General features: G+C 38.4%; 5 protein-coding genes across 7 annotated transcripts; 2 read left to right on the forward strand and 3 right to left on the reverse strand.

The window, feature by feature from the left end:
• Positions 1–336: 336 nt before the first annotated feature.
• Positions 337–4088, reverse strand: LOC110685006. The gene is made up of 4 exons (XM_021861460.1): positions 3456–4088; positions 1953–2176; positions 1284–1391; positions 337–690 (listed from the first exon to the last, which is right to left on the reverse strand). Exons 1-4 carry the CDS (start codon positions 3652–3654, stop codon positions 586–588), a joined length of 636 nt encoding a protein of 211 aa, XP_021717152.1. The 5' UTR covers positions 3655–4088; the 3' UTR covers positions 337–585.
• A 2924-nt stretch (positions 4089–7012) lies between these two features.
• On the forward strand, positions 7013–7523 carry LOC110684953. The gene is made up of 2 exons (XM_021861399.1): positions 7013–7263; positions 7348–7523. Exons 1-2 carry the CDS (start codon positions 7066–7068, stop codon positions 7486–7488), a joined length of 339 nt encoding a protein of 112 aa, XP_021717091.1. The 5' UTR covers positions 7013–7065; the 3' UTR covers positions 7489–7523.
• A 79-nt stretch (positions 7524–7602) lies between these two features.
• On the reverse strand, positions 7603–8812 carry LOC110685007. The gene is made up of 2 exons (XM_021861461.1): positions 8411–8812; positions 7603–8322 (listed from the first exon to the last, which is right to left on the reverse strand). Exons 1-2 carry the CDS (start codon positions 8664–8666, stop codon positions 7706–7708), a joined length of 873 nt encoding a protein of 290 aa, XP_021717153.1. The 5' UTR covers positions 8667–8812; the 3' UTR covers positions 7603–7705.
• Positions 8813–11155: 2343 nt separating this feature from the next.
• LOC110685009 (inositol-tetrakisphosphate 1-kinase 3-like) lies at positions 11156–18877 on the forward strand. 3 transcript variants are annotated; one of them, XR_002503904.1, is made up of 11 exons: positions 11156–11772; positions 12436–12517; positions 13020–13052; positions 15688–15808; positions 16074–16166; positions 16783–16902; positions 17015–17191; positions 17693–17748; positions 17838–17922; positions 18075–18266; positions 18387–18838. XR_002503904.1 is itself a non-coding variant. In XM_021861463.1 (10 exons), exons 1-10 carry the CDS (start codon positions 11591–11593, stop codon positions 18164–18166), a joined length of 1041 nt encoding a protein of 346 aa, XP_021717155.1. In that variant the 5' UTR covers positions 11156–11590; the 3' UTR covers positions 18167–18838. The 3 variants fall into 3 exon arrangements, 2 of the variants coding, with proteins under 2 accessions (XP_021717155.1, XP_021717156.1); XM_021861463.1 differs by having other exon boundaries at positions 18075–18838; XM_021861464.1 differs by lacking the exon at positions 11156–11772 and adding an exon at positions 13290–13408 and having other exon boundaries at positions 12439–12517; positions 18075–18877.
• A 283-nt stretch (positions 18878–19160) lies between these two features.
• On the reverse strand, positions 19161–22303 carry LOC110685008 (F-box/kelch-repeat protein At1g22040-like). The gene is made up of 2 exons (XM_021861462.1): positions 22024–22303; positions 19161–21010 (listed from the first exon to the last, which is right to left on the reverse strand). Exon 2 carries the CDS (start codon positions 20966–20968, stop codon positions 19547–19549), a length of 1422 nt encoding a protein of 473 aa, XP_021717154.1. The 5' UTR covers positions 20969–21010; positions 22024–22303; the 3' UTR covers positions 19161–19546.
• Between the last annotated feature and the right edge of the window lie 1186 nt (positions 22304–23489).

Here is a 23489-nt window from a genome sequence, read left to right on the forward strand (position 1 = left end):
TAATTGAATTCCTGTTAGAAGGGCTTCTTCTGTATTACGGTATGCGCAATGTGCGCTTGGACATCATGACCACCAAGGCAAGAACTTGAATGAGATCACTTCTGTAGAGTATGCCGGGAACTTGTGATGGCAGATTCCAGATTCAACTAAGGCAGGGGTACTTTCAACCAGAAAGATTATTGCGTCAAGTGTGTTGATTAAATATTTAAATTGAATTGTCGCTATCTTGTTATTATAAATTTTTATTTTGAATTACATTATATTTTATTAGTTACTTTACGAGTGACTTGAATGTTTAAAGTGTAACTCTCGACTTGTTTGATTTTATCACTTGGAGAGATTAATCAATTTTGAGCATTCCATTTACCAATATAATTCTTCTTATATTTTGGCATAATACATTCATACATACATACATACACTAATATGTATAAACAGTTACATACAAGGCAGGAAAAGGATGGACATGAGTTACAATTCTTTTGCTTGCAAAATGAGCTTGAAGATGAGGAACCCTACTAATAACCTGCCATCAAGTTTTGGTATTTGCAGATGAATGCCACCATTTTGATCAACAATGAAAACCTATTGAATGATTCTATCTTCTTGCAGAAGTTCGTATGGATCAATATATTGAGGGAGAGAAGCTGTAGTATCAGTCCCATCATGAACGAAAGTTGGCCCAAAGTACTGCATCGAGAATTAGACAGTATAAGGGAGTATAAAATGAACAATCATATTCTATTGCATTCCAGCAAGTCATTAATCAAGGGACAAAATATATATTGACGAGCATCTACAATTCACTCTTTTTATAGTGATCATAGTGCACAAACATCTGATATTTATCTTAGTCTGCCATCATCACTTTACGCAAAGTAGCCAGATTGTTTATAAGACTTCAATATCTGTAACCTGCCCCCCAGTTCATCTTATAGACCTGATCATCATAAGCAGGACATAGATATCCTCGTATTACACTATTACATGTTCAGGTTGTATACCCTCCCCCCACTTTCTTTACAAAAGTACACTATCAATTGTTCAGACTTCAGACTGTCATTAAAGAACAACATTCACCCACTAATTCCATGTTGGAACCATTGCCAACATAAGAAAGCAAACCACTAGAAAGCATGTGTCAAACAATCTATTGCCGTTTTTCAGAATTGTTAAATCACATTCATCCCTTGTTCTACTAATATTCCATTGATTCTGCTCAGTAACTGTAGTTACTCATTCTCAAAAGATAGGCGTACAATTTTATTGCTAGAAAGGCTTACCAGATAGAGAGCAGCAAAAGAACCAACTGTCAAAATTATTAGAGGCCAAAATGCCAAGAAGAATGTTCCACCAAGTGTCAATAAAAGTTTAGCACGGGGAATTAAGCCCTGGATTAAACAAACGTAGGGAAAAATTTAGCAATTAGATAGACAAGTAAAGCAAGTACTGGAATGAAATTGGTGCACCTTAGTAAGAGATATAATCATGAATGAATCAATTCAACTAATAAAAAATGTGTGGACAGAGTTAAGAAGGGTGAGTAATTAGAAGAAACCAAGCAATGAATGGCAAATACAGAAATTCACACTACACTAACGTTTAACCATAGTAATTTGCCACTCCGAGGTTACCTGGCTTGTTCCAAAATCACTTTCAGACAAAATAATGGCAAGGTCATGCACTCATGTGCCTGATTTTGGGCATCAAATTGATGATACACAAAGAGGGGGCAAATACCATAACTAAGTCGCTGCAATTGATACAAACAAATCTATTTCACACACGCACACACACAATGCAGAGACAAAAAAGGGAAACCATGAGGACAGAAAAGCAGCTTACAGAACAAAAGAGAGAGGCAGGGAACAATTGAACAAAAAAGACAATAGGTCTTTTGTAAAGCTTGGATTTTTCAATAAGCAAAGCATCAAAAATAAATTATGGTTAACCTCAAGGCCTTCACTGTTCAGTGCCATTGATTGCTCTCTTTGATTAGTCAAGCTTTTGTCTGAATCAGTCGCAACTGCATTTCTCTTTGAATACAACCTGTCAGATCCATCTTCTGTTATCTCTTCCTCAATTTTGCTCCTATTGCTCTCCTCAAGCAGTGATGTGGGTGTAATGCCTCGTCTTCGTAGCTCCTTCATAAACAAAGATTCAGGAGGTTCGTTGTCTACAAGGAAATCATATACAGGGTTAAAAGAAAGCCTAATCATTTACAACTGTAATTCTACCTGAGTGAAATCTGAAATCACTGTAAAGCATATAAAGTGCTCAAAGCTTCATGCACCCCAAATCAAAGTAAACAACCAAACCTTGTGCTCCTTGTAGATACATACCAAGTACTTTATATCTTTTATAGCATTTGCATATCATTAAAAAAGAAGTCACAATCCCCTTAAGCAACATTCCCAGATCAAAATATCGTAACCACTAATGATGATGTTTTAAGCACAGGCAAAGCTTCAGCACGACCATGATCATTGAAAATATGCAGTTAACATATTTGAGGCATGATCTTACTGTCAGTCTGTCACTAGACAGTAAATACAACTAAATATCAATCGATTAACATATTGGTTGGTGTTCTAAGACATTTTATCAATTCACATCAACTTATTCAGCTTTTTTAATGAGATGGTGCCTCTCATTCCCTTTTATTCAGACTCAAATGAACTATTCCTCATGATTCAAAGCCATTAAATAGCAATTTCATGCACACATAATTCAATTAACATCATAAAACAGTAAGTTTACACAAACACACACTCTTTTTATCTTGAAATAATCAAACAATTCTCGTAAGTACTTGAGTAAACCCATTTAACTTAAACCATAAAAAAACTTCAAAATCACTCAACCCAAATTCACAACCATCACAAGTTCAAATCTTTGCTTACATGATCCTGAAAACAAGCTGGCATTGATTCCCGACACTAATCATAGTATCTTACAGACAAATGTATCCCTTATTCCAATTATTATAAATCTATAATTATTAAATTCCAAATGACTGTCATTGTTCCAAATTCCAATTATCATATTCATATACATGACATAATGCTCCATTGCTCCACAAATAGGAAGTATCCACTCTTGCCCTATTTATTACCCTTTTCTTACCTAAATCCACTATCACATATAACAACTCAAAGAATTATCATAAACAGTTACTAACAAACAAATAAGCCAAACCCCTAATCCATCATAAAGTTTCAATCTTTTTGCCAAGAAACTGACTTAATTCAGGGTATATGAATTATATAACTAATTTAAGTACCCCCTAAGTCCCCTCGCCCCTGAATTAATAGTCACCTTGATAGCATTAGTTTAATTTGAACTAGTAATGTGACAACTAAATTTATAACTATTAGAACAATTCCCAAATCAATCTTATCAATTAATAATTAATAAAATAGTTAAGAAATCAAGAAAGGAAAGTAAGAGCTTACTGCTACTGTTGCTAGGACGATCATCACCATCTTGTAATTTAGAAAAAACCCTGTTCACCAAATTCCTAGCAGCAAATCCCCTTCTTTTCAACCGGATAATTCCTTTCCTCTGAACTTCGGAATCCAATTCAAACCTTGATGAACTCGGGAAAGAAGAAATAGTAGGTTTCATCATTTGCATAGAAGCCATTGCCACCATTTTCTTCTTTCTTTCTAAAAATGAAAAATTCTCTCTTTTTCTAGATTTCTCTAACTTTATGAACCAAACAAGCAAACAAACAAAGAAAAGACAATCAAAGGGAATGGGAAACCAATTCCATTACGTAAAACAAAGGAAAGAAGAAATAAAGAGTTAAAGGGAATGATTCCCTCCCCTAAGAGGTGGCTGACGGCGTGTTATAGAGCGGAGTAAGGCGGAGTTTGTGGCGGCGCTAATTATGTTACGAGTGGAATATTGTGCTACGTAGTTAGCTTGTTTATGACCACGAGTTTTGGGTAATTGTTACCAAAAGAAATAAAAAATATGTGATGTGTGTTAATATTGTCTCGTAATGAGTTTGGACCATATATACTAAATTACTAGTACTTGTATATTTTTGGGAAATTTTGTTTGGGTGAATTGGTATGATATTAGCCGTGTAGGTGGCGGTTGACGAGGGTGGTAGACAAAGATGACAAATTGACAAGTGATATAAAACCAACTATACAAGGGAAGACATAGAGGCTATGCGTGCACGATTTCTTCTTAATATTTAGAAAGTATTGATATGATATTGTTCGAGATGGGTATTGAATATGAATTAGAATTAATTGACATGTAAAATGAGATATAGTCATATAGGAATATGTTTGATAAATGATAATTGTATGCATTAACAGATCAGGATTCTATATTAATTCATAAAACATTGATGAAAAAAAATCCCTAAAAATTAATTATTGTAGACTCGGTACTAACTAATACATAAATATCCGGAAAAAAAAGAAAGAACAACTAACATATTAATAGCGTGAACTAATAAATTGAGATATAATAAGAACCTTATTGTTGTTCCCTTATTGTGTTTATTGTTTACCCATCTCGCATCGGCATGTACTACTTAAAGGATAACATCTATTTACCATTATTTAGGGTGTGATTTCCTTAACTTATTAGGATTGTTTAGAGCAAAATAAATTCATTATAAGATAGATACTTATTTGTATCTATAATTGGCTCAAAACAAAATAATTCAACACGTTTACTAATTTGAATAAAAGTATGTTAAAAAACTTTTTTTTTTAAAAAAGAGTAGCGATTAATGAAGATATATTTTAATATTTTTTTAAAAAAAAAACCCTTAAATGCTAAATTAATCATATTGTTGTTTGTTTCCATGACACCTCGAAATAGAAATAACCTACAACTAGAAATGCACTAACGTACCTACTATTCCACTTGTGAATAGATGAATTTGTATGTACATTTGGTTCAATAGCTAAAGATAACGAGAATGAAGCAAATAAAAGACACTATATCAAAGTAGATTAGGAAGAAATGGAAAAATAACGGGTTTACTTTTAGTGAACTGTTAAACATCGCCCGCAAATTCCTACATAAAGCCCACAAAATAAGAGTGAAATGACACTTTTGCCCTCATACTAAAAAACACACAATTTCTCTCTCTACTCTCTACTTCCACTTTCTCTCTCTAAATTATTTCTAGAGCTATGTCGAGGCGGCCCGGCAAGGAAGTGGCGGCAGCGGCGGTGGGCGGAAGGCGGTTTGCCGGCCAGAAGGTAAATTTTTTAATTTTTGTAATTTTTTTTTAAAAAAAAAACCTCCGGCGACGGTGGGGCGCCAAGGCGAGACGCCACCACCACGGCGGAGGCGCCTAGGCAAGGCGCCCGTACGGTGGTGGCGGCGCCTAGCCCAGACGCCACTACCACGGCGGCGGCGCAGAGGCTAGGCGCCACGGCCGTGGTAGTGGCGTCTGGGCTAGGCGCCGACACCACCGTACAGGCGCCTTGCCTAGGCGCCTCGTTCTTTTTTTTTAAAAAAAAATTTTTTTTGTTTTTTTTTAATTTTAAATTTTATTTTCGATTTTTTTTTTTTTTTTTTTTTAAAAAATTTGTTTTTCTTTTTTTTAAATTGTATGTTCCCTTTTTTTTTTATCTTTTTTTTTTTAAATTTTGTTTTTTTATTTGTTTTAATTTTATATTTTTTATGTTTATAATTTTATTTCCGTGACTTGTTTATTTGCTTTTGTGTTTATTTTCGACTTTTTTTAATTTGTTTTCGTTATTATGTTTCGTTATTTACTTGGAGTTAGGCATCGCAATTTAGACCTGGTGCGGGGAAGAGTATTGACGTCGTGAGGAGTACGATCTACTCAATGGAGAGCTCGGGGCCCAGACACGTTAGATCCCGTGGTATTTCGGCCTCGGCCCGCAGAGAACGGGTGCACTGTTCTGCGGACGATCAAGATGATGATGATGATGATGAGGAGGAGGAGGAGGAGGTCGAGGAGGAGGAGGTCGAGGACGAGGATGATGCAGATGAGGATGTCGACGATCAGAGTGGACCATATGATGATTACGGTCCATTCAGTCAGAGACTTGATGATACGTATGAGACGCATAGGGTAGATGTGCGTAAGGGTCGAGATGGTAGGTTTGTTAGTAGATCTGGCACATCATCTGCGTCCACTGTGTCTGCGGGTAGCAGAAAACGGTCGAGGGCCGTTAATGATTCTTGGATGGTGAGGGGTGAGGTGGCCGGGGGACCTATAGACGGGAGTGTGATTCCTAGCTTTTTAGGACACATCGCTACCCGTATTTGGGAGGACCAGGAGAGGGCTTTGGATACAGGCATTTTGAAATGCCAAACCCGGGAAAAGACTTGTAGGTTTTTGTGTAGCTGGGCTGATGCTTGGCCGGAGGAGAGCGAGATGGTCGGGCGATTGAGGGCCACTAGAGTGAGTCACCTTCCTGCCACCATGCACGATAGGATTGACTGGACGCTGATCACGGCTTTCGTTGAGCGATGGCAGCCGGATACGAACTCGTTCCACCTTCCGTTCGGTGAGATGACGATCATGTTGCATGACGTCGAGGCCATCCTTGGGATTCCCGTGGAGGGAAACCGAGCATCTGTCGTCACTGATGCGGATCAGGCAGATTTACTAGCGGAGCTGTTGGCGGTGGATAGGGCTGCGCTGTACACATCGGCACTTGGTGTGTGGGATCACGGCGGCGTTAAGATCGCAGCCGTCTTGCAGCGATGTTTGCACCCTACGGCACGTAGGACGCAGGACACACAGCTGGCTGCATATGTTTTTCTTCTTCTCGGGTGTACCTTGTTTCCGGATAAGAGCGGGAACAAGCTCAGGCCACGCGACATAGTTGACGCGTGTGAGCCCGACAGAGTAGGCCAGTTTTCTTGGGGGTCGGCTACGCTGGCGTATCTGTATCGCCAGTTAGGATTCTCGAGCCGGGCTGATGCAGCAGGTATCACTGGATGTCTGACGTTGTTACAGACCTGGATATACGAGTATTTTCCTGCGTTTCGACCAGTAAGGCGGTACGATCTGCGTCGTCGAAGGAGTACGTCGTCCAATGGCCGTCAAACATGATATCCATGTGGGAGCAGTTTCCGATGGTTGCCCGCCTATGGACGGCGGAGCTGCAGCGGCCGCCAAGTGGGGTGACTGCCATGTGTGACCAGCACTACATGGAATGGTACATCCGGCACTCGCACCCGAGGTTGATCAAAGACATCGACGACGCAGATGATGACGATGTGCCACCTGCCACTGCCTCTTATGCGGTACGTCTCATCTTTTATTTGTTGTTCTCTTATTTTAATATATATATGTATAATACGTCGTTTCATGTTTTTTGTTTTGTGTAGTGGATGGGCAAGATTATGCAGTTGGGACACCGACTTTTTGAGGAAAGGGACTGCATGACGAGTGCATCAGGCAGAGCTGTTATTGACGATTTGGAACGGACCCTTGAGCAGTGGCAGTGGGCGTCACAGAGGGATTACTGATATTTGAAATTAGACATTATCTTTTTAGTTTGTAATATTTGAAATTATTGTTCTTAGTTTTTAAAATTCAATATTATCATTTTAGTTTGTAATATTTGAAATTATTGTTGTTAGTTTTTAAAATGAAACATTATCTTTTAAAAATGAACACATAGAAATGACATAGTATTGACAATACAAGGCCTCATAGTAAAAGGTAGGTGTACATCAACAAAAACTACATGGCAATTAAATTGTTCCACTGTTGCACGCGAGCATGGTACAAAGCATCCCAACCCTCCACGCTTGCTCTACGAATTTCATACCACTTCGGTATGATATTTGGGACCGGAAAATCGGGTGACATGTCTAATCGGATAAAATGTCTGTATGACGGCCCAAGAAATCCAATAGCAACGTCCCTTACCGGTCTGGTGACGGTCTCGCGCGAACACCAGGGCAGAACCGTTGTACATGGATAATAGGCTCGACTATGTAAACCAAGGCCGAAATGCATGACTGCACACTTGTAGATGTTTGCAACGGCAAAGAGATCAAGTGGCGCATCGAACCAATGATTTTGACCGCAAGGTCCCCCTCCCCACCGGATACGCTGCAGAGACCTATCCAAGTCCTCGCCGTACACATGGCCATACACATCTCGGTTTGATGCGATTTCACTGTACATCAACTGCCGCACTAAACCGTAGTTGTCTTCACCCATTTGAAACACATCCGCCACAACCCGAAATCCGCAGTTACCATCTGCAATGACATCATTCCACCCGTCCAAGAATGGCATCATGATATTAGGGATCCTGTCCTTATATGGAAAATGTTCAATGTCCATTCTCCCTGTTACACACATCAATAAACACAATAAACAAGTCAACAGTAAACTAATCAAACAGTCAACAAAAGAAATTGAAGTCGAATGTCTTACCGGTGCCGGGCATATTCACCGACGACGATGATTGGCTGCCACTTGATGAGGATGTACGACCACGGCCACGGCCACGGCCACGACCGCGAATGTACTCAAACGCACTCTTGTTCCGCCGTGGTTGTCGACCCCTAGGTCGCTCGACCCCTTCCGGTTCCTCGGTATCCAAACACGATGTATTGAACATGTCATGAAGTATGTGTGTAGCACTACGAATGATCGAAGGGTGACTGGAGGACACTTGGTCAAACATCATCTGAAACTGCTCCAACTCCTCCTGTTCACGGTGAACCGTATGCGGAACAGCATGCTCTCCGATAACGAGCGTCCGCCAGAATGGATGAACCTGATCGACATGTAACGACGCCCTGTCTTGCGTAATTACGCGGTGAATGGTGCATGCACAAGGTAATCCATGAGTCATTGATATAGCACATCCGCACCGAATAGCCACTTCATCGCCCAACTCCCTCATCCTGGTATACTCGCTCAGAATCAACCCCAAACAGTGGTGTGACACACGACCGTGGAGAATCTTAAATATGAAATGGCCATACAACATGCCATGTCGTCGTCTGGAGTCCTCGAGATAGTTCTTGATGCCGTTCCTCTGAGTATCAATAGCCTTGTTTATTCTCTCGAACAGTGTATCCAGAGCAGCCGTGGAAGAATCAATCCAGTCCTTCAAAGCTCTATGAGCGCTCTCGACTCTGCATGTCGTAGTGTTCCCAAAATGAAGAACTTGGTTCGTCCAATATTTGACAAACTTTTCCCTCTGAGGTACCCACTGATGCATCACATAGTCTACGATTGGCGGGCACCACTTGTACGCATCCTTTAAGTTTTCCAAGGCTCGATCGTACTCTGCCTCCGTGGTAGCTTGCAGGATCTTCCGCCCCTTACCATTTACCAATCTCTCTGCTGAATCTAAGTTCTTGTTGAAAAGGTTGTAGGCTTTGACTTTCACGCAGTTGTTGATGTGCCATGTGCACAGTAAATGGCTCGACTCCGGAAACAGCTCCGCTATAGGGGCAAAAAGACCTCCCTCACAATCACTTACGATGGCCGATGGCTGTACATTTGGGCCGATGTAGTTTCTCAACTTTTCCAACACCCAACGGTAACTCGCAGCCGTCTCATCCTTCATGACTGCATAACCAATCAGAAAGTTCTGGTTCGTTGGAGCCATCCCAACCATCTCAACCAGTGGGAACTTGTACTTGTTTGTCTTGTACGTTGAATCGATCAAAATCACAGATGGCCAAGACGAAATCATATCAGCACAATCAGGATGGACAAGGAACAAATAAGTTACCTCCGATGTGTCTTCGTCAGATTCAAACCAGTAAAGGTAACCACGTGCTTGTGCCTGGTGCAGAAGCTGCTGTATAGGGTTCCTTCCCTCTGACCGTTCAAACCTCAATTTCTGTCTGACGTTGTAGATGTGTCTTCGGTTTGGCTGGTCTTCGGGGAATTTCTCTAACACAGACGCTAATATTTTAGCGGGCTTCACTTGAGCATCACTCATTTCTTTTACAACTAGTTTCGCAGCTGGACTTAGGCCGCTTAACTGCCGATGCCCCACTTTGTATGCTATCAGCTCATGGTTGTGATATCCCCATTTGCCGTAACCCTTCACTTCCCAACCGTCACGCCTTTGATGTTGTCGAACCTTAACTCGGAATTGACACCCACAACCTTTCCGCTTTGAGTCAAACCGAATCGCTTTACTGAAATCTCGTTCTTCTCTTTTGCGATAACGGTCGCATCTCAAAATGCGATCCATTCTACCATCCCGTTGAGATTTATGAGTTGCTACTACTAAACAAAAGCCTGATCTAATTGCAACCTGTTTTGCCCAATCAATCGCTTGTTGAGCATCTTCGAACAGGCCATCATGTACAAAAATCCCACTGTAATCATTTCCGTCTCCACCATAATCCTGTAACAATAACATATAACGTATAAATATAATTACATTAAGATTAAATTAACAAAAAAAAAAAAAAAAAAAAGGGGATTAAATTAAAAAATAAAATAAAAAAAAAAAAAAAAAAAAAATATTCCCCTACTACTCTACTAGCGCCTGGCCAGGACGCCGGAGCCACGGCCGGGGCGCCTGGTCAGGACGCCGCCGCCATGGTGGCGGCGTGGTGGCCAGGCGCCTTGGCCGTGGCTGCGGCGTCCTGGCCACGCGCCACTACTATGGTCGAGGCTTCTCCACCAGGCGCCGTGACCACGGTGGCGGCGTCCTGGCTAGGCGCCACAACCACGGCATGGCCTTTTGGCTAGGCGCCAGCCACCATTTCGTCCTTACGATGCGTTACGAACCTCGTTTTCCGATGACGACGGCGATTCTCCGGTGATCCTCGGCGATCCGGTGCTGCTCCACATTTTTTTAGTGCGAAAAATTTATCTTCCGTTAAAATTATAAAAAGGGCAAATTTGTCAAAAAATTATAAAATGTGGGCTTTATGTAGAGATTTGCGGGCGATAAATAACAAGTCCCTACTTTTAAAATCGACCGACGTCTTATATGTCTGATGTGTACTACCATTTCATTATATCCTTGGGTTAGTACAAAAATACAAATGTCTCTATTGACATTAGCCTCGTGCAAATTGCATCATACTTTTCACAAGTGGCAAGAGATAATTTTCACAAGAGATCAAATACTTCACCAAATTAAAACAAAGGGGAAAAAAAAAATCTAGTACAAGTAGATAAGAACAATGAAGGACAACCAAGTAAAAAAAAATAAATAAAAAATCCACTAATAATATAGACCAATGGAACATTCCAAAGCTCTTTGCTGAATTTGATACTTAAATTCTCTTCATTTCCCCAATTTTCTCCTTCTCTCTCCTCCTTCATCTTCTTCATCCTCACAAATTCTGCAAATTTCAGAATATTCGCCTCTTTTTCTTCGTAATTCTTCGCTTTTTTATGCATTTTCCACACGCTATTAACAGGAAAATTATCCTAGAGAGAGAAAAAGTGAAGGATTTTTAGAGAGAGAAAGTAATCATCGTTGACTGATACTTTGCAGAAATTTCGATCACTGTTGAGAAATTGAGTTTTCGCCATTTTTGATTGTGTAATACCTCGAATTTCAGCTTGAATTTGGTGTTTGTTTGACGGAATTTGGATTTGTTTTTGGCTTTTGATTGTTCGCCGGGTATGAGGTTAGACGGAGAGATCAAAGAATTTGAGTATGAAGAGGAGAGAGAAAGTGGTGAAGAAATGAATTCGGTTTCAAATTCGATTAATTTAGGGTTTTCTCAGCAAGTTGTTGTTGGTTATGCGTTAACGACGAAGAAGAAGCAGAGTTTCTTGCAACCTAAGTTTGAACTCATTGCTAGGTATATAACTACGCATTTCTTTTTGTTTCATTCGATCAAATTTCAGATTATTGAATTTTTATTTTGTCAGTTTGTTTAACCGCCATTGTTGTCTGCTTGCAATCATGAGGATCAGATATTATTTTGGAAGCTTGTGTAAGATAAATATTGCATAGTAATGAAATTGCTTTTAATAAGTATTATGTTGAATATTCCATGGCATATATGCTCCCGCCCTAATAAGACTAAGTCGGAGTCAATGATTTTGAGAATTTTTGAGTTTATGGTACCTAAATTACCTAACTTGTCTAATAATACTGTTGATATAGTAAGAATACGAAGTATTCTTATCCATTCTTTTACTGTACCAATGGACTAGTTTGTTACTGTACACAAAACACTATTGGAAGTATTTGATGATAAGTAGTGTTTTACAGTTGATTGCATTGCCTCATGGATTTATATAGTGAAGTTTTCGGCATTTCGTGTTCAAAAGATACAATCAATGATTTAACAGCTGTTTAATTTTCTTTCTATATTTGTCTAATTTTGTGTCTTATCCAAGCTCTTTGTAATGAGTATGTGATGTCAATTGTTGTTTGGTGAAAAAGAAGCCAATATGCAAAAATTTGGTATCATTTGTATTTTCTAGAATCAATTTAAATGTAGCTTGTTTTGATGCAGAGACAAGGGGATTATATTTGTTCCCATTGACCAACACCGGCCATTGGCAGAGCAAGGTCCATTTGACATTGTTTTGCACAAGGTCAGTCTATATATTTTGATACTTGACTTTGCATTCTTATATTTGTGATTATTATTTTTTAAAATTACTAGTGTCCTTTTGTATTCCAAGTTTCCAACACAGTGCACTTTTCAATACTTAGGCTTTTGTTTGAAGGATATCTTTCTTTATCCACAGTGTTCTTCAATTCATTGGCTTTGTTGAGTTTTATTCGTAGACATTTCATATAACAAAGAGGTCAAAATCTAAGCTTTGGCAAATGTTATTACTTGTTTAGTTTGAAAAAATATACAATTTTGTTTTCTAGCGGGCTGAAGGGGTGAGTTGTAGGCTTTTAGTATAGTATTTCCGGGGTATTTCCGGTAGCAATGTTTCCCAAAAATTGTCTTTTTTATCATCAAACATGATCAATATTATCTTTTGTAAATTCATTCATGCTTAATACGAGCTAATTCTTCTATTTGCTTTTGCTTTAGCTTTAGCTGCATATCACTCTCTCTGATTAATCTTTTGTTTCTTACAGCTACTGAGCAATGAATGGAGCCAACTTCTTGAAGTAAGTCATTCTTTAAGATAACATATCTAGCAATGCTGATAATCATCTCACGTGTCACTTCTTATGATGTTGTGCTTCCTGATATATCTGATTATTCTGGGTGGTTTTCAGCTTGTTATATAACAATTATGTTCTTTTGGATAGTTTGGATCTCATATGACATTGATTGGTGGAACATATAAGTGACATATGTTCCTATGTTAGTTAAAACTTATTGTTGCCTGACATAATTTGCAGAATCATGCTCTGTACATCATGAACCATCACAAGATATTTATGCTTGGTCATTGAAGAGTTCAGACAAGTGAGGGTTGATTTTCTGCGTCAATCTGGATAACTTATCCAGGAGTTATTAGGTCTGGCTGCTAAAAAAATACTGCATTGCTGAATCCATTCTTGGGGTACCACTGCCTTGAACTGTATATGCTGATATGACTAGTTTTTGTCTGAGTATGCTGTTGGTTCTGGTCTTGGTAACTTGGAACCTTTTATTTTCTGCAATCCAGTTTTGTGTCGGGAAAAATCTGGTTTCTAATTACGCTGATATGACATAATTGGCTTAATTGATGGCCAATTGAACGGTTGATGTAGGTTATAAGGAGCAGCAAACTAAAAAAAATGAGCTGTTTGCCTGTCCCTAATGTATGTCTATTGCTGTCTCAGCTATAATGTTTTACTGAGTAGATAAGAGTTGCTAGCTCCTCAGTTATTACTCCTTATAAATGTATATCTGCTTTATTGCTTAGGCTATCCTCATCAATGCTTATCTTTACCAAAAAGGTTGAATTGAATTGAGCTTCAATCACAGCTAAAACCCAATAAGTAGTTGACTATAGGTGCAGCCCTATTGGTAAATTTGATGCTGGGGAGAAGTTGACCAATACAGCCCTACGCCCCTACCTAGATTAAGTATTTGGAGGAATAGAAGTGTATGGTGTTGAATAAAAATCACGGTCAGACAGCTATTGACATAGGTAGGAGAGAATATGATATTTGTTGGCTAGGAAGATGTGGAGCAATAGGCAGGTGAGTGGTGACTATTGGGTTCTTAGAATACTCTAAGGGAGGCCTTTAAAGGATTGGGCTATGGAGTGTTTAGTAGCTGTTTCTTAAGGATAAGCGCTGGAGATTCATGTTGATGGTTGAAGAAGAAGGCAGAGTTTTAGATCTTAGTGCCTTAATTTCTTTGTTAATAAGTACCTTCAAGTAATAGGAGGATAACATCTTTCCGAGCCTGCTTCTAGGTGTAAGATATAAGGTAAAATTCAAACCCATGGATTTCCTAGAATCAGTACCTCATGGGAGGTGTTTGGTTCCTCCTTTTCTTTTCTCACTCCTCCTTTTATCTCTTCCAATGCCTCTTCCTCTATCTCTTCCCCACCCCATTGTGCTCTCCTCTCTCTTTCACCATTATGGAGCTTCTTGAGCAGTGGCTCTGTGCTCTAATGTATGAAGTGCATAGTTAATCTTAAGGTCGTCGAGAGTAATTCACTTTGTCCCGTAAAACTTAATTTTTATACTTCTAATCAAGTAAGAATATCTTACACGTACTATTGATACACTGTCATTTTACGCATAAGAGCTACCCAATTTTAGGGATTAGAGCTCTGATTATAATGTTGCTTTTGGTGGTGGGGGAGGGAGGGTTGGGTGAGCGGAGCCTTAAGCCATGAATGCTTTTAGTCACTGGCTAATGCTGAGTTTATATTATATTTTATCTTTCTCTAGGTAACTGATTTCACAGAGATTTCCTTTTATCTTTGCTCTTTTATTAAATGTGTTTCTGCAATTCTAAGTTAAAGAGGAAACTCTGCTTGCATGAAGTGAAGAAAGTAAAGTTGTTAATGATTGTATGTGGTGTCAGTTTTTGGTGTTTGCACTATGCATGGGTTTGAGCAATGGATGAGATAGTCTGGAAGGTGAAATAAATTAATGACCTTTTTGTTACATTATGTCCGTTATGTAAAGTAATTCAACATGCTGTTGTGTGAATTTTTTTTTCCATAAGTTGTATTTAAAATCACACTGTGTGTCATAAGCTGTCATATCTGCATTAGCCATTGTAACTCGAAGCTCAAGTTAAGTGTATTACTGTTTATATTCTTGAAATTCACCTATAAGAAAACTTTGGGCCACACTTAAGTCACTACGAATGTTTGAAGTCTTTTTCTTTACAGATTATCTTGATATGCTGTTTAAAGTTCTATAACTGTACGTAATATCTAAGAATTTTTTTTATAAACCCATTCTGATAAGGAAGTTGAGAATTTTTAGTCTATCATGTCACATTGCAACTGTGTCGATATGATGTGCAACACCTGAAAAATACCAATTTTGTAATACTGAGGTTGCCACAGTTATGAAGACTGAATGCATTAGAAAGTTTTTCAATACTTGTTATTATATCTCTCTTTGACAGTTTGACAAACACTAGCTTTCAAGATACTACTTCTACAAAGGAATGAATATAATAAATAAATAGAAAACTAAATCTAGACACAAATTGCTATCTTGGTCATTGTATTTGTCTCATGTACTAAGGTGTTTACTGAGTTATATGCCTTTCAAGTGAAGCTTTACCACAGAATGTTGAACTTCAATCTTACCATTTTCCCTGTCCAATTTCATTTTGAAGGATTACAGACTCAAGCATCCAGATGTAATGGTTCTTGATCCTCCTTATGCGATACAATGTGTGAGAAATAGACAGTCCATGCTTGAAGATGTAGCTGCTTTGGGCTTGGCTGATTCTTATGGTAAACACTGTTACATGTTGCTGAGTGCTGACATTTATCTGATTTTAATAAGATCTTATTAATATTTATAAGGAGAACAATACTTTCTCCATTTTCCTTATATTTCTCTATTGGTTGGAAATATTCTTGTACTTCTCAAGTTTAATTTTTTCAAAAAGTTGGCTTACTTATTTGGATTCTCGTTCCGTGATCTCATTTGTCTTCTGGTGTTATAGATGTTTATCGTGTTGACCTGATGTATTATCTATTATTTTATATCCGTTAGGCAGGGTATGTGTGCCTAAACAGCTGGTTATCGAGAAAGATCCTACGTTGATTCCTGCCGAGGTTGCTAAAGCTGGATTGAAACTCCCATTAGGTATGCATCCTGTGCTCTGTTTCTGTCCATTGTAAATCAATAGTTGTAGTTTGTACTGCTTTTTTTAATGGTAGAGAGCCTCAGATGCGAACATAGTGGTTCTATCATTGCCCACAGGATGTGCGAACTGTTTAAATTGTAGTACACCTATATCATGCATATTTGGATTATTGTGTTTCTATTTTATAATGTAGTGTTGGCATCTAGTGCTCTCTCGAGTGTTGGTTGTTTGAAAGGCTTATAATTGTAAAGCATGAGAACGTTGATGATGCATGAATGACAATGAGTCTTGGTTCTTGAATGGTGTATAAAACAATGGTGGTATATATGATTGTTTACATTTTGTGATAATGAAAAATATTTAGATGCTTGCATAGTTGCCTGGTTGCCCCTACGTGCATTGAACAGGTTTGCTTTGTCAGTTGCAAAAGAACCTTGGCATTTGGCTAGCAATTTATTTTTCTTGGTTTAGTTTCCATGTTGGAAGACAGAAATGTTTATGGATATAGAAAATAGAATGCAACATTAACTTTGGAATGGCTTCAAGATTCTCGTGTCCTTGGTATGTTGGTATTTGTTCAGTGAATTGAACTTGGGCTTTTGGATTGTATTGCAGTGTCGAAACCATTGTTTGTGGATGGAAGTGCAAAGTCACACGAGCTATTCCTTGCTTATGATAATGTCTCTCTATCGAATCTTGAGCCTCCATTGATTCTTCAGGAGTTTGTTAACCATGGTAAGTTATTTTGATATATTAACATAGTACTCCGTATGTCTTTTTTCCCTGCCCTTCCTAGTTCGTCTGTAGGTAACCAAAGATATCAATCACTTCTTTTGTTTCAATGCAGGTGGTGTCATGTTTAAAGTCTATGTTGTTGGGAATGCTATAAAAGTTGTAAGGCGATTCTCTTTACCAGATGTCTGCAAGAGAGAGCTCTCAAAGTATGCTGGGGTTTTCCAGTTTCCAAGGGTTTCATGTGCTGCAGCAAGTGCTGATGAGGCAGATCTAGAGCCTGGTATTGCTGGTAAGACTATGTTACCATACACCAACTAAGGAAAATTAGAGTTCTGAGGCCAATTGTGCTACTGCTGGCTCATATAGCTTTCCCAGTGTCTGAAATGACAAATGACTGACAAAGAAAATGATATGATAATCACACTGCTTATGACATGCTGGAATGCTGGATGTGGGTTATATTGTGGATTTCATGGAAACCTTTTGTCATTTAAAATAGTTCTCCACGAGAGGAGCTGTTGTGGTCAAATTATTTGTTGTCTTATTTTTTATTGATGCGAAATTAGTCACTTAACTGCTGACTCATTTTAAAGTGAATTACTCGGTACTTATTTGTCTTCAATAGCCTCTTTCCTGTTGGTGGTGTTGAGGTTGGAGGGGGTAACAATATATTTTGTCCTGAACAATCTTTTGTTGGGTGTAAGGAGAGTTTGTATTTTTCAAAGTATGGAAAGCCTCTATTTGAGTGTTTTACGTCTGACAGGATTGCACTGTATTTTGTTTGTTTCAGAGCTTCCTCCAAGACCGATGCTTGAGAGACTTGTTGGGGAACTTCGCCGCCGAATGGTAATTCCCTGTTGTTCATTGTGTCCGCCTTTTTATAGCATGTTGTCTCTAGACATACCTCTGCTTCTGACCCTTGCTGTATTTTTCAGGGGCTTCAGCTGTTCAATATTGATATTATCCGTGAGCATGGGAAAAGAGATCTATTCTATGTAATCGACATAAATTACTTCCCTGGTTAGTTTCTTCATCTATCTTGAATGTTGATATATGCCTGAACCACCCTCTCTTCCCAGTAAGCACCAAGTGCAAAACTTCAAGATTGATCATTTTACTTAACCTGGGATACAATTCATTCTAATTGTGAAATTGGCAATTCCATCTATCAGGTTATGGAAAAATGCCGGGATATGAACACATATTTACTGATTTCCTGGTGGGCCTTGCGGACAGTAAAAACCAAAAGCAGCTCGAGTTATAAGTTCAGAGGTTATGAAGCCATTGGCATAAACCTGCTTGCAGGCCATTCCGCAGAAAAGCTGAATACCTGTCAAGATCTTGGATTTTCTAAATGCTAACTGGTATGAATGACCCTCCACAAATGCTTAGCTTTTTTAGCAGTTGAAGCATTAAGGTTCACGTGCTAGTGGCTATTATATCTAGCAATGAAGCAAACTTGTTTTATGTAAATATGTAATCAGGTATTGTCCCACTCTTTGGGGCACTTTGATACATGCTCTGGATTTGGCAGAAGCTAACTTATTCAGATCGTGATTTCTGGTGGAAATTCGGCATGGCTGAGTGCAATTACAAGTGAAGCTATGTACCTATAGTCCTCCAATCCTGAATTTGATTTCCCTTCATGAATTCTTGAATCTTGATTCAATCTAATCCTAGCAAATGGAGAGAATAAAGGATCATCCCTTATAAGAGCAAAATAATTGTGTAATTTTTTTTTTGGTTTTGTTTTTTGTTTGAATAGCCCTAGCCGCTAGTGCTAAACCGCCAATCATCATGGTATTCTATTGATTGTTCTGGTGGTATTAGTTTTGTAGGTGTTTGAATTTTTAATTTTTTATTCTGAAGGAGATGTTCACTGGTTCTCGTTTAGCCTTTTAATTGTTAATTTACGAAGCCTTACAAAGGTGTATCATCTTTTGGTTTATGTTACCTTTTAAACGTTTGAGATTAATGTCTTCCCATGATATTCTTTTTGGCATAAGGCATGACTCTTGGGGCTGTGCTAGAAAAACATGGAAAGGACCAGAAGCTTCAACCACCCAAGCTCAAACCATGTGTCTTGCTTGGGCTTACATGACATTTAAGTCTATTGACAGTAGCAACACGAAAACATAAGAAGAGCCATTTATAATATTGGTTTATTTGTTTGTGTTTTTTTATGATTATACTCTCGTATATGTTTGGAACTAATGTTATGTATCAGAGAGGTATACTGTACTGGAATAATCTCCAAATAGAAAAGAAAAAAAAAAAATGAATTAAGAGTGGAGTAGACAGAGTAGGAGTGTAGGACGTGGTATTAATCGTATTATGTATATCTACAATTGACGCTAACCAAACAGCCAACAATAGCGTCAAAGAAAAATGCACAAGTACTTATTAGTTATTATTACATGTTCTTATCAGCACAAACTTGTACCCATGCGCAATTATTCATATGGTAACCTCTGAGCTCCAATCACTTTTAGCCTTCCCTTGGGGCAGGACGCCTAGAATGAGCGACGAGTGAAAAGATGCATCACGTTCTTCCATCTAACGCTAGCGCCAAAAACTGGGCGATTATATCAACTGCAGGTCTAATCAGATTCGAGCAATAAGCCAATGATAACAACATCAAGAATCAGATTCTGAGAATTTGACAGCTAACCAACTCAGAAGGCCCAGTTCTCATTGATGCAATGACTTTCCAGGTAACTTCTGACGGAGACGATGCAACAGAGCTTTCAGTTAAAGAGCATCTGCTAGACAATGAATTCAACTGTGCGGGTTGTGCCAAGGGTCCCGTAGCAGCTTGCAAAACTGCAATATCAGAATTGGCATCTTTAATGATCACATGAAGCTTTCCAAGGAAACCAGCAAGTAAATATGGAGATTCAGCATCAGTTTGATCATGAGTCATAGGAACTTCTTCAGATATAACTTTCCAAGAATCATCTTGGTGATCATATACTTTAATCTTAGCATTATCCAAAGAGCCTGACAGATCCAAAGCGTATAACTCATCATCAACTACAACACTCAATTTGGTTCCTGCCTGCTTAGCAGGCCAACCCTCGCCCATTCCAATAGGCATTTCAATCCATGAATTAGTTTCTGGGTCGTATATTTCGCCACCAGCATCAACAAAGAAAGGCCAGCAGTACAAACTTTGAGGCACATAAAGCTTATTCTTGTATGTTGTCAATCCTGTTGCTATTGGCTTGAGAAGATCAGCTAAAAAAGCAGTAGGCATGACCTGAGCCTTAGCGAATGGCATGCTGGGAACCTCAGACCACTGATCTGTCTCAGGGTCAAACACTTCGGCACACTGCAAAGGAGTTAACCCACCTCTGTATCGGCTAACCCCTCCAACAACGTAGAGTTTGTTGTTAATGACTCCTGTCTTACTATAAGCTCTACCAGTTAACATGGGACTCACTTCATTCCAGGTATTTAGAATAGGATCATAGCGTCGGACACACCTTAAAGCTGAGGTCCTCGAAAGTCCCCCAACTACATAGAGACAACCATTCACAGCCGCAATTGAACAGCCACAGAAAGGAAGTTTGTCCAGTGGATCACCTCCACCAAGCCACCCTCTTATCGCTTCTGCTATTTTCAATTTTGATCCCAAAGAGTTCCACACTTGAATAGCCAAGCCTCTACGAGATTCATCATGGGTTAAGTTACGAGGCATTGGGGGCAACCTTTGCCATTTCTGAGAAACAGGATCCAATGCATACCATGATAAGTTATCTTCAACACGAGACAGTATGAAAAGCCACTCCTCGGTTATTGTAAACTCTCTTCTTAAATCATATATTTCAGAAGTAGATAAAGCTTCTTTCCAAGTCCGAGAAACCAACTTCAGTTGCAAATAGTAAGCTCTAGGCACTCTGGCAAGAATCTGGAGTGATAGTTCATTTGGAAGAGAAGGAATTAGTCTTGTGCTATGCTCAAAGCACCTTGTTACCCTTAGCCGCTTGCAAGAGCCTCTACTTGTATCCTCATAGTCCAGCCGTTTACACTCACTGGAACTGTTCAGGCTGAATATACCACCCATTAAGCTGAGCAAGTCAATTCATAACCATAAAAAGTACGAGGCCTTCATACAGAAAAAAAGGGTATTCGTTAATCTCTAAGAGTGAACACAATAGAAAAGGTTGACTCAGCTACAAAACCAAAGATTTGTCCCTAAATTGAGGAAAAAACTACAGAGGCCATTGCTAAGGGAGACACAGATCCTATACTGTTGCAACAATCCAAGGAAAACACAAAGGAGTCCAACCCTTGTATTCGTCCCTAAAATCCTAGATTGTGTATAAAACTAAAGAGGCCATTGCTAGGGAAGATACAGAACCTATAGACTTTAGATAATGTGGCAACAATCCAAGGAATACGCGAATGAGTCCAATCCATATATTCGTCCCTAAATTGTTCCACATCACCTAGGCTCGTGCACCCGGAGACACAGACGACTAGGTGTTACGGTGTCCATGGCTAAAGTCTACCATCAATTAAATCAATTGTCAACAAATGAAGTCAATCTCTCTTCTGTCAATGCAAATATTGAAAATGATATACAAATACCTAACTACAACCAGTCAATAATATATCAAATCATACTAAGATTCCATTCAAATTCCAGACATTCTTGCATTAAATAAACACGAATATTGCAAATACACTTGTTTTCACACTCCAAAAACCAATGTTGATTGTGCAAAAACTGACCAAATCATTATTTACACTCTGTTTACATTTCTTAAAAATCTCAACTAAAAGCATGTAATTTCCCTCATCTTCAAACTCAAATTCACAGCTACTTCAACAAGATTTTCCCCAAACTATAAAGCAATTAATACCAAAAAAATTCTAATACAAACAAAAAACAAAGTTAATTTTTTTGCAATCAAATCAATATGAATAGTTTTTTGCAAATTTTCCTGAGAATCACTTTACGAACACCCAAAAGAAAGTTAAGAATATGCAAAATCAACGCAATGAAGAAAGGTATGAAAAATTTCTATTCATAGAAATACTAAAAAAGGAAACTAGAACTTCTAATTTGCGATCAATTAATCAATTAAGGGTTAATTAAAAGGGGGAAAACAAAACCTGAATTACGCCGCAATTTAATCGGAAGAAATAGTTTAGTTTGAGCATGAGAATAATTTGCAGAGATCTGACAGAATTAAAATTAAGATTGATAGAATCCGGAAGAAATTGAATAATGAAGGTACAAAAACAGAGATTTTGAGGAGAGAGAAAGTGAGCAGGAGATCCACGAGTATATTTTGTATATATACTGCTTCTTATGCGCTAGGACCTTAGGAGAGAGACTGTGTTTAACCACAAACTTCTTGGAGTGTTGTATTGCGTACAATAACACAAATCAAAATTAGCAAGTGACACAATCCTACGAAATAACATTATCTTTTTTTTTTTTTTTTTTTTTTTTTTTTTTTTTTTTTTTTTTTAAGGAAAATATTATCTGATCTTGGTGATTGCAACTTGTCGTATTTTAGATCATAGACACATGTGCACGATATTTAGTTTCCACCAATAATTGTGATTCATTCTGACTAAAATTCAACCCAATGTGAAACAAAGTATTTGATCCAAATGCGAGATATGTAATTTGAATTGATTAAAAAAATGAAATCCAAATCCAAATGTATGTATATAGAATAATAGTAATTCGTAAATAGGAAGTATTGATTTTGAGTTATTTTTATAAAAGGTCCTATGGTTGCTATGTTGGGACATGGGATTGAATCTCAATATTTTGTACCCTCTAATACCCTCCGGGAGTCCAATTAGGTGGGTGGAACCATCCAATTTGCCTTAAAACATTCAATTTACCAATTCGCAACTTGCACCGATCTTGTGAACTCAAGCCTACCTTGGACTTTTTAGACATCATATAATGGTCATATATGGTTCAAACGACATTATATGACCCTAAGATGTATACCCTAGGGTCTCAACACTTTTCTCCACCTAGCCCCGTAACCTAAAAAATTCCTCAAAAAGCGTGGATAATAACCTTCAATTTTAAAATTTTTAGACTTTTTTTCGCCCGGAAATTAAAATTGCCAAGATGTTTACCATGGTCCCTTATACCCACCGGGACTCCAATTGGGTGGGTGAAACCATCCAGTTTTCCTTAAAACGGTCAATATACCAATTCGCAACCTACACTGAATTTGTGAACTCAAGCCTACCACGGACATTTATGACATAATTTAATGGTCATATATGGTTCCAAACGACATTATATGACCCTAAGATGTATCTGGTAGGGTCTCAACACTTTTTGCCACCGGGACCCGTAACCTCAAAAATTCCTCAAAAAGCTTGGATAATAGCCTTCAATTTTGGAATTTTTTGAATTTTTTCGCCCGAAAATAAAAAGTCACGAGATGTTTACCATGGTCCCTATTATCCACTAGGAGTCCAATTGGGTGGGTGGAACCATCCAATTTGCCTTAAAACGGTCAATTTACCAATTCGCAACTTGCACCGATTTTGTGAACTCAAGCCTACCACGGAAATTTATGACTTCATTTAATGGTCATATA

This window comes from Chenopodium quinoa, unplaced genomic scaffold, assembly GCF_001683475.1.
Source record: "Chenopodium quinoa cultivar QQ74 unplaced genomic scaffold, ASM168347v1, whole genome shotgun sequence".
Classification (NCBI taxonomy): Eukaryota; Viridiplantae; Streptophyta; class Magnoliopsida; order Caryophyllales; family Amaranthaceae; genus Chenopodium; species Chenopodium quinoa.

Coding starts and splice junctions, on each gene's coding strand:
- LOC110685008 (XM_021861462.1), bottom strand. CDS start 20,968: ATGGGTGGTATATTCAGCCTGAACAGTTCCAGTGAGTGTAAACGGCTG.
- LOC110684953 (XM_021861399.1), top strand. CDS start 7,066: ATGATATCCATGTGGGAGCAGTTTCCGATGGTTGCCCGCCTATGGACG. Junction 7,264..7,347: donor CTGCCACTGCCTCTTATGCG/GTACGTCTCATC, acceptor TGTTTTGTGTAG/TGGATGGGCAAGATTATGCA.
- LOC110685007 (XM_021861461.1), bottom strand. CDS start 8,666: ATGATGTTTGACCAAGTGTCCTCCAGTCACCCTTCGATCATTCGTAGT. Junction 8,323..8,410: donor GGTGAATATGCCCGGCACCG/GTAAGACATTCG, acceptor TGTGTGTAACAG/GGAGAATGGACATTGAACAT.
- LOC110685006 (XM_021861460.1), bottom strand. CDS start 3,654: ATGGTGGCAATGGCTTCTATGCAAATGATGAAACCTACTATTTCTTCT. Junction 2,177..3,455: donor TCGTCCTAGCAACAGTAGCA/GTAAGCTCTTAC, acceptor ATTTCCTTGTAG/ACAACGAACCTCCTGAATCT. Junction 691..1,283: donor CTTTTGCTGCTCTCTATCTG/GTAAGCCTTTCT, acceptor TTCTCGATGCAG/TACTTTGGGCCAACTTTCGT.
- LOC110685009 (XM_021861463.1), top strand. CDS start 11,591: ATGAGGTTAGACGGAGAGATCAAAGAATTTGAGTATGAAGAGGAGAGA. Junction 11,773..12,435: donor AAGTTTGAACTCATTGCTAG/GTATATAACTAC, acceptor GTTTTGATGCAG/AGACAAGGGGATTATATTTG. Junction 17,923..18,074: donor CGACATAAATTACTTCCCTG/GTTAGTTTCTTC, acceptor TCCATCTATCAG/GTTATGGAAAAATGCCGGGA.